Source organism: Cherax quadricarinatus, chromosome 21 (genome assembly GCF_038502225.1).
Source record: "Cherax quadricarinatus isolate ZL_2023a chromosome 21, ASM3850222v1, whole genome shotgun sequence".
Classification (NCBI taxonomy): domain Eukaryota; kingdom Metazoa; phylum Arthropoda; class Malacostraca; order Decapoda; family Parastacidae; genus Cherax; species Cherax quadricarinatus.
In genome coordinates this window covers 26267136-26280101 of record NC_091312.1, presented here as the reverse complement: position 1 = coordinate 26280101, position 12966 = coordinate 26267136, and the positions used below count along the sequence as shown (strand labels likewise).

Here is a 12966-nt window from a genome sequence, read left to right as displayed (position 1 = left end):
GGTAATACGTGACTTCCTCATCGCCCTACTGAAGTGAAGTCTCTTAGCCAACCTAACAGATTTCATTGCCTTATTATGTAACCCGTACTTTGTAATGGACTTTGATTTGCAGAAAATCCTATGTGGTGGAGTATGACAATAAGACCATCATATAGAACGGAGTGTGACTTGCAGACCATCCTGAGCGGAGAAGTGTGACAGAATATCCATCCTGCGTGATAGGTGTGCTGAGAAAAGTACGGGTTTATCTCTAAGCTTCTAAGCTTGTAATTTAATGTAGATTTAACATAAGATAATACAAGAGCCAAAAAGTGTGCCTTAATTCCATTTGTGAAGCAACTAAAACAGTCAACTCTATTACAGATATTACACACACACACACAAACACACACACACACACACAGGGGAGACATGAAAACGACATACAAAATACTGCGATGAATTGACAAGGTGGACAGAGACTGGATGTTCCAGAGATGGGACACAGAAACAAGGAGCCACAATTGGAAGTTGAAGACTTAGATGAGTCAAAGAGATGTTAGGAAGTATTTCTTTAGTAATAGAGTTGTCAGGAAGTGGAATAGTCTGGTAAGTGATGTAGTGAAGGGAAAACCATACATAGTTCAAAGATGAGGTATGATAAAGCTCTTGGAGCAGGGGGAGAGAGGACATAGTAGCGATCAGTGAATAGGCGGAGCCAGGAGCTATGACTCGACCCCTGCAACCACAAATAGGTGAGTACACACACACCTGACCATTCTTCTTTGTTTAGGACTGATGAAGCCACTACATGGCGAAACGTTTCTTTAATAAAGATACCCAAGTGCTGCGCATGTGTCTAAATCATCATGATGGAAATTCAAATTCAAAGTTTATTCTCTATAAGGATTACAATGCTGAGTTTACAGAATTTGGTTATTGTGTGGTTTACATGTAGTAAAATAATGATTACAGAGTGTACCACTAGAACACCTAGCATGGCTAAGCATTTCGGGCAGACTTAGTTTAAATCTTAATTTTAAAATATTACAAATTATGAGGTAAGTTGATATTTTGGCTAAGTGACTAAATACTAGTTTGTGAGTTTAGCAATGTGAATGCTTTTGTTTTGGCACAGTACATAGTTTCAATATTGGAGTATCACAGGATTCATTATTTTAAGATTGAGATTAATATTTATGTTTATGGTCAAATGGGTGAGTGAGTGTAAGTGTGAACCACCAGGTGGTATTCGTGTAGTTAGTTGACGGGGTGTATCAGGGAGATAAGATGTTTTCTAATGGTAGTTTTGAAGGTGATGAATGTGTCTGCAGGTCTAGAGTTCTCAGGTAGGGTGTTCCAGATTTTAGGGCCTTTGACATACATTGAATTTTTGTAAAGATTTAGTCGGACACGGGGAATGTCGTAGAGATGTTTGTGTCTGGTGTTATGCCTGTGGGTTCTGTCACAACTATCAAGAAAGCGTTTTAGGTCAAGGTTGATATTGGAGTTTAAGGTCCTGTAGATATAGATTGCACAGTAGTAAGTGTGGATGTACTGAACAGGGAGTAAGTTTAGATCTATGAAGAGTGGGGGGGGTGTTGCCAGGGATGGGGTTTAGTGATTATTCTTATGGCAGCTTTTTGTTGGGTTATTATTGGCTTAAGGTGTGTTGCTGCAGTTGATCCCCAAGCACAAATAGCATAGGTGAGGTATGGATAAATCTGTTTGGTTACAGCTTCTCGAGGGCCGAGAAAAACTAATTTTGGGTGTGATTTACAGGGCCCCAAATCTTGATAGGGAATGCAGTAAACTTCTATGGGACGAAATTCGTAAGGCATCTACATACGAAAATGTTGTGCTAATGGGAGATTTCAACTATAGACAGATTGACTGGAGCAATTTGACAGGAAATTTAGAGTCAGGTGACTTTCTTGATACGATCCAGGATTGTTTTTTAAAACAGTTTGTGACAGAGCCTACTAGGGGAAATAACCTCCTTGACTTGGTTCTTGTCAGTAGGGAAACACTAATTAATAATCTTGAGGTTAATGATGAGCTTGGGGAAAGTGATCACAAATCACTCAGTTTTAATATATCATGGAATTCCCCTAATAATGGCAATCAAGTCTCCGTCCCTGACTTTCGCTTGGCTGATTTCATAGGACTGAAAAATTACTTAGGTGGGCTGAACTGGAATGACCTGACTAAGGGTCAGGTAGGTGGTGATGGTTGCCGATATGATGCTTTCCAGGGCATAGTTCTAGCTGCTCAGTCAAATTATGTTCCAAATGGGGAAATCAGATCAAACAAAAATGATCCTAAATGGATGAACAATAGATTAAAATATCTGATTGGTCAAAAGAGAGGCATATATAGGCAAATCAAAAGAGGAGAGGGGCAATTAAGAAATCGATATATTCAGTTAAAGAGAGAAATAAAAAAGGGAATTAGAAAAGCAAAAAGAGATTATGAGGTTAAAGTTGCAAGAGAATCGAAGACTAACCCAAAAGGATTCTTTCAAGTATACAGGAGTAAGATCAGGGACAAGATAGGCCCACTCAAAAGTTCCTCGGGTCAGCTCACTGACAGTGATAAGGAAATGTGTAGAATTTTTAACACATACTTCCTCTCAGTTTTTACACAGGAGGATACCAGCGATATTCCAGTAATGATAAATTATGTAGAACAGGACGAGAATAAACTGTGCACGATTAGGGTCACAAGTGACATGGTCCTTAGGCAAATAGATAAATTAAAACCTAACAAATCCCCAGGCCCTGATGAACTGTATGCAAGGGTTCTAAAGGAATGTAAAGAGGAGCTTAGCACACCTTTGGCTAATCTTTTCAACATATCACTACAAACTGGCATGGTGCCAGATAAGTGGAAAATGGCAAATGTGATACCTATTTTCAAAACAGGTGACAGGTCCTTAGCTTCGAACTATAGACCAATAAGCCTAACCTCCATAGTGGGAAAATTTATGGAATCAATAATTGCCGAGGCAGTTCGTAGCCACCTTGAAAAGCATAAATTAATCAACGAATCTCAGCATGGTTTTACAAAGGGGCGTTCCTGCCTTACGAATTTATTAACTTTTTTCACTAAGGTATTTGAGGAGGTAGATCATGGTAATGAATATGATATTGTGTAAGAACATAAGAACGAAGGAACACTGCAGAAGGCCTACTGGCCCATGCGAGGCAGGTCCAAGTCTCCTACCGGCTTAAGCCAATGCACCCAACCTAGTCAGGTCAGGTCACATTGACTTAAGGGAGGAACACGGCAACCGACCTGTTAGCACAGGTCTAACTCACACCCACCCACATCTACTCATGTATTTATCCAACCTATTTTTAAAGCTACACAACGTTCTGGCCTCTATAACGGTACTTGGGAGTTTGTTCCACTCATCCACAACTCTATTACCAAACCAGTACTTTCCTATATCCTTCCTGAATCTGAATTTTTCCAACTTAAAACCATTGCTGCGAGTCCTGTCTAGGCTAGATATTTTCAGCACACTATTTACATCCCCTTTATTTATTCCTGTCTTCCACTTATACACCTCAATCATATCCCCCCTAATTCTACGTCTTTCTAGAGAGTGCAGTTTCAGGGCCCTTAGTCTATCCTCATAGGGAAGGTTTCTGATACATGGGATCATCTTTGTCATCCTCCTTTGTACATTTTCCAGAGAATTTATATCCATTCTGTAATACGGTGACCAAAACTGTGCAGCATAATCTAAATGAGGCCTAACCAAGGATGTATAGAGTTGAAGAACAACCTGAGGACTCCTATTATTTATGCTTCTTGATATGAAGCCAAGGATTCTATTAGCTTTATTGCGAACACTTATGCACTGTTGTCTTGGTTTCAGATTACTGCAAAACAGAACTCCTAAATCTTTTTCGCAATCCGTAATATTAAGATCTACATTATTTAGTTTATATGTGGCATGGTTATTGTCCTGTCCAACATTTAGAACTTTGCATTTGTCTATATTAAACTGCATCTGCCACTTCTCCGACCACTGCATCAGTCTATTCAAATCTTCCTGGAGTGCTCGAATGTCCTCGTCAGAATGAATTCGACGGCCTATTTTGGTGTCATCGGCAAACTTGCCGATGTCGCTCTTTATGCCCTCATCTATGTCGTTTATGTAGATTGTGAACAGCAGGGGGCCCAACACTGACCCCTGTGGAACACCGCTCGTGACGCTACCCCACTCTGATTTCTCCCCATTTATGCAAACTCTCTGCTGCCTATTTGTCAACCATGCCTCTATCCAGGAAAAACTTTCTCCTCCTATTCCATGTGCTTTAATTTTCCTCAATAGTCTCTGATGTGGGACCCTGTCAAAAGCCTTACTGAAGTCCATATACACAATATCATATTCATTACCATGATCTACCTCCTCAAATACCTTAGTGAAAAAAGTTAATAAATTCGTAAGGCAGGAACGCCCCTTTGTAAAACCATGCTGAGATTCGTTGATTAATTTATGCTTTTCAAGGTGGCTACGAACTGCCTCGGCAATTATTGATTCCATAAATTTTCCCACTATGGAGGTTAGGCTTATTGGTCTATAGTTCGAAGCTAAGGACCTGTCACCTGTTTTGAAAATAGGTATCACATCTGCCATTTTCCACTTATCTGGCACCATGCCAGTTTGTAGTGATATGTTGAAAAGATTAGCCAAAGGTGTGCTAAGCTCCTCTTTACATTCCTTTAGAACCCTTGCATACAGTTCATCAGGGCCTGGGGATTTGTTAGGTTTTAATTTATCTATTTGCCTAAGGACCATGTCACTTGTGACCCTAATAGTGCACAGTTTATTATCGTCCTGTTCTACATAATTTATCATTACTGGAATATCGCTGGTATCCTCCTGTGTAAAAACTGAGAGGAAGTATGTGTTAAAAATTCTACACATTTCCTTATCACTGTCAGTGAGCTGACCCGAGGAACTTTTGAGTGGGCCTATCTTGTCCCTGATCTTACTTCTGTATACCTGAAAGAATCCTTTTGGGTTAGTCTTCGATTCTCTTGCAACTTTAACCTCATAATCTCTTTTTGCTTTTCTAATTCCCTTTTTTATTTCTCTCTTTAACTGAATATATCGATTTCTTAATTGCCCCTCTCCTCTTTTGATTTGCCTATATATGCCTCTCTTTTGACCAATCAGATATTTTAATCTATTGTTCATCCATTTAGGATCATTTTTGTTTGATCTGATTTCCCTATTTGGAACATAATTTGACTGAGCAGCTAGAACTATGCCCTGGAAAGCATCATATCGGCAACCATCACCACCTACCTGACCCTTAGTCAGGTCATTCCAGTTCAGCCCACCTAAGTAATTTTTCAGTCCTATGAAATCAGCCAAGCGAAAGTCAGGGACGGAGACTTGATTGCCATTATTAGGGGAATTCCATGATATATTAAAACTGAGTGATTTGTGATCACTCTCCCCAAGCTCATCATTAACCTCAAGATTATTAATTAGTGTTTCCCTACTGGCAAGAACCAAGTCAAGGAGGTTATTTCCCCTAGTTGGCTCTGTCACAAACTGTTTTAAAAAACAATCCTGGATCGTATCAAGAAAGTCACCTGACTCTAAATTTCCTGTCAAATTGCTCCAGTCAATCTGTCTATAGTTGAAATCTCCCATTAGCACAACATTTTCGTATGTAGATGCCTTACGAATTTCGTCCCATAGAAGTTTACTGCACTCCCTATCAAGCTTTGGGGCCCTGTAAATCACACCCAAAATTAGTTTTTCTCGGCCCTCGAGAAGCTGTAACCAAACAGATTCAGTGGCTGACGCTTCTAATTTAATATCTTGTCTAACACAACAATTTAAATTGTCTCTGACATACATCGCTACTCCACCACCTTTCCTGTTGACCCTGTCAGTGTGGAATAATTTATAGCCTTGTATGTGACATTCAGAGGGCATCTCTCTATCTTTCAGATTGAGCCAGGTCTCTGTTATAGCAATAATATCTATGTTTCCTGCACTTGCAATTAATTTTAGCTCATCTATCTTATTTCTAACACTCCTGCTATTAGTATAGTAAACCTTAAGGGAGCTAGTCCCTTGCTGCCCTCTGCTGTCCCCCTTTGTTTGCTGACCTGTTCTATTGTCTTTATTTATAACTTCATGCTGAATGCCTTTTATACATTTACTGTTTCCAACCCTAGTGTTGCAACCTGCTTGTTTCCCACACACACCCATACCTCTATCTTCCATCAGTTTAAAATCATAGGCATTTCACCAATGGCCTTCTCAATCGAGTCTGCAAGTCAGTAAGGCTTTTGACAGGGTCCCACATCAGAGACTATTGAGGAAAATTAAAGCACATGGAATAGGAGGAGAAATTTTTTCCTGGATAGAGGCATGGTTGACAAATAGGCAGCAGAGAGTTTGCATAAATGGGGAGAAATCAGAGTGGGGAAGCGTTACGAGCGGTGTTCCACAGGGGTCAGTGTTGGGCCCCCTGCTGTTCACAATCTACATAAACGACATAGATGAGGGCATAAAGAGCGACATCGGCAAGTTTGCCGATGACACCAAAATAGGCCGTCGAATTCATTCTGACGAGGACATTCGAGCACTCCAGGAAGATTTGAATAGACTGATGCAGTGGTCGGAGAAGTGGCAGATGCAGTTTAATATAGACAAATGCAAAGTTCTAAATGTTGGACAGGACAATAACCATGCCACATATAAACTAAATAATGTAGATCTTAATATTACGGATTGCGAAAAAGATTTAGGAGTTCTGGTTAGCAGTAATCTGAAACCAAGACAACAGTGCATAAGTGTTCGCAATAAAGCTAATAGAATCCTTGGCTTCATATCAAGAAGCATAAATAATAGAAGTCCTCAGGTTGTTCTTCAACTCTATACATCCTTGGTTAGGCCTCATTTAGATTATGCTGCACAGTTTTGGTCACCGTATTACAGGATGGATATAAATTCTCTGGAAAATGTACAAAGGAGGATGACAAAGTTGATCCCATGTATCAGAAACCTTCCCTATGAGGATAGACTAAGGGCCCTGAATCTGCACTCTCTAGAAAGACGTAGAATTAGGGGGGATATGATTGAGGTGTATAAATGGAAGACAGGAATAAATAAAGGGGATGTAAATAGTGTGCTGAAAATATCTAGCTTAGACAGGACTCGCAGCAATGGTTTTAAGTTGGAAAAATTCAGATTCAGGAAGGATATAGGAAAGTACTGGTTTGGTAATAGAGTTGTGGATGAGTGGAACAAACTCCCGAGTACAGTTATAGAGGCCAGAACGTTGTGTAGCTTTAAAAATAGGTTGCCGTGTTCCTCCCTTAAGTCAATGTGACCTGACCTGACTAGGTTGGGTGCATTGGCTTAAGCCGGTAGGAGACTTGGACCTGCCTCGCATGGGCCAGTAGGCCTTCTGCAGTGTTCCTTCGGTCTTATGTTCTTAAGTGAGTGGTAAGATAAGATAAGATAAGATTTCGTTCGGATTTTTAACCCCGGAGGGTTAGCCACCCAGGATAACCCAAGAAAGTCAGTGCGTCATCGAGGACTGTCTAACTTATTTCCATTGGGGTCCTTAATCTTGTCCCCCAGGATGCGACCCACACCAGTCGACTAACACCCAGGTACCTATTTGCTGCTAGGTGAACAGGACAACAGGTGTAAGGAAACGTGTCGAAATGTTCCCACCCGCCAGGAATCGAACCCGGGCCCTCCGTGTGTGAAGCGGGAGCTTTAGCCACCAGGCCACCGGGCCACCCCACCAGGCCACCGGGCCTGTGAGAAGGGCATTTTGCGGCACGTAGTATCGTATCTTGGAGAGGATCCCAACCGTTTTGGATACTTTTTTGGTTATGTGTTGGATATGGGTGCTGAAATTCAGGTTGTTGTCAAGGTATAGGCCTAGGAATTTGCCCTCATTATGTCTGGTAATTAGAGTGTTGTCGATCTTAATGTTAATTTGTGCATCTCCTGCTCTTCTACCAAACATAATATAGTAGGTTTTGTCAGTGTTAAGCGTAAGTTTATTGGCTGTCATCCAAGTCGATATTTTGATCAGCTCCTCGTTAACAATGCTGTTGAGGGTGGCAAGATTAGGATGAGAGATGACATAAGTCGTGTCGTCAGCAAAGAGAATGGGTTTCAGGTGTTGGGATACGTTTGGAAGATCATTGATGTATATGAGGAAGAGCAGGGGACCAAGGACACTTCCCTGCGGAACTCCAGTATCAAGTGGCCGTGTTGTTGATGCTGTGTCTTTAATGGTGACATACTGATACCTATTAGTAAAGTAAGATTTGAAATAAGCAAGCGCATGGCCTCTTATACCGTAATGGTCAAGTTTGTGGAGTAGGATGTCGTGGTCTACTGTGTCAAAAGCTTTTCTTAGGTCAATAAAAATTCCTAGTGGTATATAATACCGACAAATTGAAGAGTAGGAAACATGTAGGAGACTTGGACCTGCCTCGTATGGGCCAGTAGGCCTGTTGCAGTGTTCCTCCTTTCTTATGTTCTTAATTGCCAAATTATTCTGTTTAAACATTGTTAATCATCTTTAAAAGTTTAAGAAAATGATCTTACTCATATCTTGCACCTTTACCAGTTAATATGAAACAAATGATTCAACGAACGAGCTCTTGATTAAAAAAAAAAAATAGGGATTTACATAAAAAGAAAAAATGGTAATGTCTACAATATAGTTTAAAGCGTTTTGTTCATGACTAAGGTAGTAAGCAAATGTTAAAAAAACTACAGATTCTGAGTGATAATACTGTACTGTTTTAAGGCTTACACTGATACATATGTGATGTAAATGGTTCAGAAAACCTACAAATTGACGAGACACTTGTGCAATATCTAGGAATCTTCATTGTGGATATGCTTCGCTACCCATTCCATCCACTGATGGACTGAACACACACACACTCCAGGCTGAGGGACTGATTACCTCAAACTACTCTCTCATCCTCCGCCGTTCTTCTCTGTACTGGACTGAAGAAGACGCAGGTTGGCGAAAAGTTTCTACAATGAAGATTCCCAAATGTTGCACAAGTGTCTTATTCTTCACTGATACGTATACCGAACTGTATTAAGCTATACAGTGATATTCTGTACTGCACGAAGCCTTACAGTGATACTTACACTGTATTGGACTTAGTTGTGCAATAATACCTATACTGAACTGTCCCAAACTTTACACTGATATATTGTACATATTAAAAATACTGATGCATATGGGTACAATATATCTTACACTAAGTATAACAAATTACTCGGGAATACTGAATAATACTGAGTGATAATAAGGTGAGACATAAGTTCCAAACCTAATTTACACTAATAGGAACTCAACACAATAATAATAATAATAATAATAATAATAATTTCCCGGTAAAAGTAGGTCTTAGACAGGGATGTGTAATGTCACCATGGTTGTTTAATATATTTATAGATGGGGTTGTTAAGGAAGTAAATGCTAGGGTGTTTGGGAGAGGGGTGGGATTAAATTATGGGGAATCAAATTCAAAATGGGAATTGACACAGTTACTTTTTGCTGATGATACTGTGCTTATGGGAGATTCTAAAGAAAAATTGCAAAGGTTAGTGGATGAGTTTGGGAATGTGTGTAAAGGTAGAAAGTTGAAAGTGAACATAGAAAAGAGTAAGGTGATGAGGGTGTCAAATGATTTAGATAAAGAAAAATTGGATATCAAATTGGGGAGGAGGAGTATGGAAGAAGTGAATGTTTTCAGATACTTGGGAGTTGACGTGTCGGCGGATGGATTTATGAAGGATGAGGTTAATCATAGAATTGATGAGGGAAAAAAGGTGAGTGGTGCGTTGAGGTATATGTGGAGTCAAAAAACGTTATCTATGGAGGCAAAGAAGGGAATGTATGAAAGTATAGTAGTACCAACACTCTTATATGGGTGTGAAGCTTGGGTGGTAAATGCAGCAGCGAGGAGACGGTTGGAGGCAGTGGAGATGTCCTGTTTAAGGGCAATGTGTGGTGTAAATATTATGCAGAAAATTTCGGAGTGTGGAAATTAGGAGAAGGTGTGGAGTTAATAAAAGTATTAGTCAGAGGGCAGAAGAGGGGTTGTTGAGGTGGTTTGGTCATTTAGAGAGAATGGATCAAAGTAGAATGACATGGAAAGCATATAAATCTATAGGGGAAGGAAGGCGGGGTAGGGGTCGTCCTCGAAAGGGTTGGAGAGAGGGGGTAAAGGAGGTTTTGTGGGTAAGGGGCTTGGACTTCCAGCAAGCGTGCGTGAGCGTGTTAGATAGGAGTGAATGGAGACGAATGGTACTTGGGACCTGACGATCTGTTGGAGTGTGAGCAGGGTAATATTTAGTGAAGGGATTCAGGGAAACCGGTTATTTTCATATAGTCGGACTTGAGTCCTGGAAATGGGAAGTACAATGCCTGCACTTTAAAGGAGGGGTTTGGGATATTGGCAGTTTGGAGGGATATGTTGTGTATCTTTATATGTGTATGCTTCTAGACTGTTGTATTCTGAGCACCTCTGCAAAAACAGTGATAATGTGCGAGTGTGGTGAAAGTGTTGAATGATGATGAAAGTATTTTCTTTTTGGGGATTTTCTTTCTTTTTTGGGTCACCCTGCCTCGGTGGGAGACGGCCGACTTGTTGAAAAAAAAAAAAAATAATAATAATAATAATAATAATAATATGATAATGGGAAGCACTATAATCCTTCGGGGACAGCATTCGGGGAATGGATAACAGGGGGAGAGCTCTAATTCCTTGGATAAAGAGCCTTTCGTCAGCATCAATAAAGGCTAACAGCCCTATATTAGTGAATATTTAATTGTTAAATTTAAATTCATACAAATATATACGACATTTTTATGAAATTCTTTTGGTTAATTATATTATCGGAAAGACACAAATGCAGCATAATGCGAGCCTTTGTTGACAACGTTTCGTCCACAAGGTCTGCTTCATTAAGTCATTGATGAAGCCCATTGTGTGGGAGAAACGTTCTCAATAAAAGATCGTATTATACTGCATTCGTGTCTCCATCGTGTCGGTATTTTAAACTATTTCTCTCTTCTATTATTTTTATTATTATTGTTATTATTACCACCACTACTACTACTATACTAAATCTTACGTTGGATAATATTTTACTGCAGAACATTTGTGTATTTATCCCAAACAAGCAAATATTTGCACCTATATCTTGGGTGAGCTGTTTGATATCAAATCTGTGCTGCTGGTGAGTGTTTATGCTTGCTTGAGACTATGATGCCAAGTCATTGCTTCTGCCTTTTATTTGCGCGACAACATGAAATCAATCAAATGTTTGCACCTCTTCTAGCTTTTCTGAAAGTATTTTGTCATGGCCCTGAAAGTGAAAACGTCCACGGAATTTTCCTCCTCGCAGATATATAGGGTACCAAAGCTCGTCATCGGGCCACATAAGGGAGTATGGAAGACTGTCCACACTGAACCATTGCGGCTTCATCTCTGCAACAAGGCATGTACATTGTAGAGGTATAACACAAGCTGAAATAATAATTAACAGGTATTTGACTGGAAAAAGTAGTTCAGGTCATAGAAGTTGCATGCATTGTAAAGGCGGTATTTCGATACTGCATGGTTTAGCTGTTTACATCGAAGCTATCCGCTGAGATGGATTCACTAGTCTAGTTACTTCAAATTCTGTCTAGAGTCACAGAGGAGATTAGGATAGTATAGGAGAAAACTAGTTTTTCTGCCACTTCCTCTGGATACACTGCCCGTTTTAAAAAATGAGGGAAGTGTTTCTATAAGAGAGGAGCAATGCAACAGGTCTGCTAGCCCATGATATGCAGGTAAAACTTACACCCACGCACATTAGCTCATATACCAAACCAACCTACTTTTAAAACTATTCAGAGTTTTCGCTTCAACAACGCTACTTGGGAGTTTGTTCCACTCATCTACAACTCTTATTGCCAAGCAAGTGCTTTTCTATATCCTTTCTAAATCTAATGTATGTGCATTTACTCGATATGATGGAAGCAGAATAAGGATATACTCACAATAAGTACCACTAATGTTAATATTCCCACACCTACTGATGCTTCCACCAGTACACTGTCTTGCAGGAGTCATGGTGAACTAGTCGTCCTGAAGCAGGTTCTTTACATTTTTTTGCGCTTAGCACTTCAGTGACCAGTGTATTACAGTGACCTATGTATCAGTAAACAAATGAAGCAGAGTATATTTTAGTTTTATTAAAAAATGGATAAATCAGCATTGTGCTGCTACACTATTCTGTGATTGTTACATAGTGGGTACAAGCCTGTGTTTCCCAGTCACAGTCCATCAGGCAGGATGGGTCTCGTGCAAGGTGTTGAAATCTGTCAGTCTGAACTGGGAGACTTCATCAGGGCAATGAGGATATCAAGCATTCCAGCAAGGGTTCATCAGTTGTGAGAGCTTCAAAGGTTTCGTTCCAGCATAGCTGGAGATGCTATCACTTGGGAATTGTCATCTTTCAGAATAACCCATCATGTACACAGGAGAAATAGAACTTTTGAAGATATCTCCATAATTTTAGAGTGAAGGCAGCAAAATTATACATAGGCAAAGAAGAAAGAGGTTGGGGGAGTGGATTATTAATGTCCTAGTGACAGGCGTGTATGATATCCGTACAGTGGGTAGTGAGTAGGGAGGGATGTTATTTACTGGCGTACAGCAGATTACATGTTTATATTACTTTTGCTGGGGGGTGAGGGGTCGAAGCCGTCCAACTTGCTCCGGTATTACTCGGTTACCTTAACACTTATGGTCACCTGATACTCAGCATGTGGAAAATAATGTGTATATTTTCCCGAAATACAGTAGTTATATGTAAATAGATGGCCATACTGTATTTAATAAAATTGTTATAAAAAATGGGAAATTCTGAGCCTGCGCAGAAGAGACTCGCCATGTTTGAAC

The 12966-nt window shown here is 40.0% G+C and overlaps 1 protein-coding gene across 4 annotated transcripts in view; it reads right to left on the bottom strand.

Moving 5' to 3' along the window:
- Positions 1-8768: 8768 nt before the first annotated feature.
- LOC128688995 (oxidized purine nucleoside triphosphate hydrolase) overlaps positions 8769-12966 on the bottom strand; it is a 53947-nt gene continuing 49749 nt past the window's right edge. For all 4 annotated transcript variants that reach the window (XM_070087346.1, XM_070087347.1, XM_070087343.1 and 1 more), the window contains exon 4: positions 8769-11505. In XM_070087346.1, coding sequence (XP_069943447.1) covers positions 11330-11505 — 176 coding nt within the window. In that variant the 3' untranslated portion in view covers positions 8769-11329. The remainder of the gene's footprint in view (positions 11506-12966) is intronic.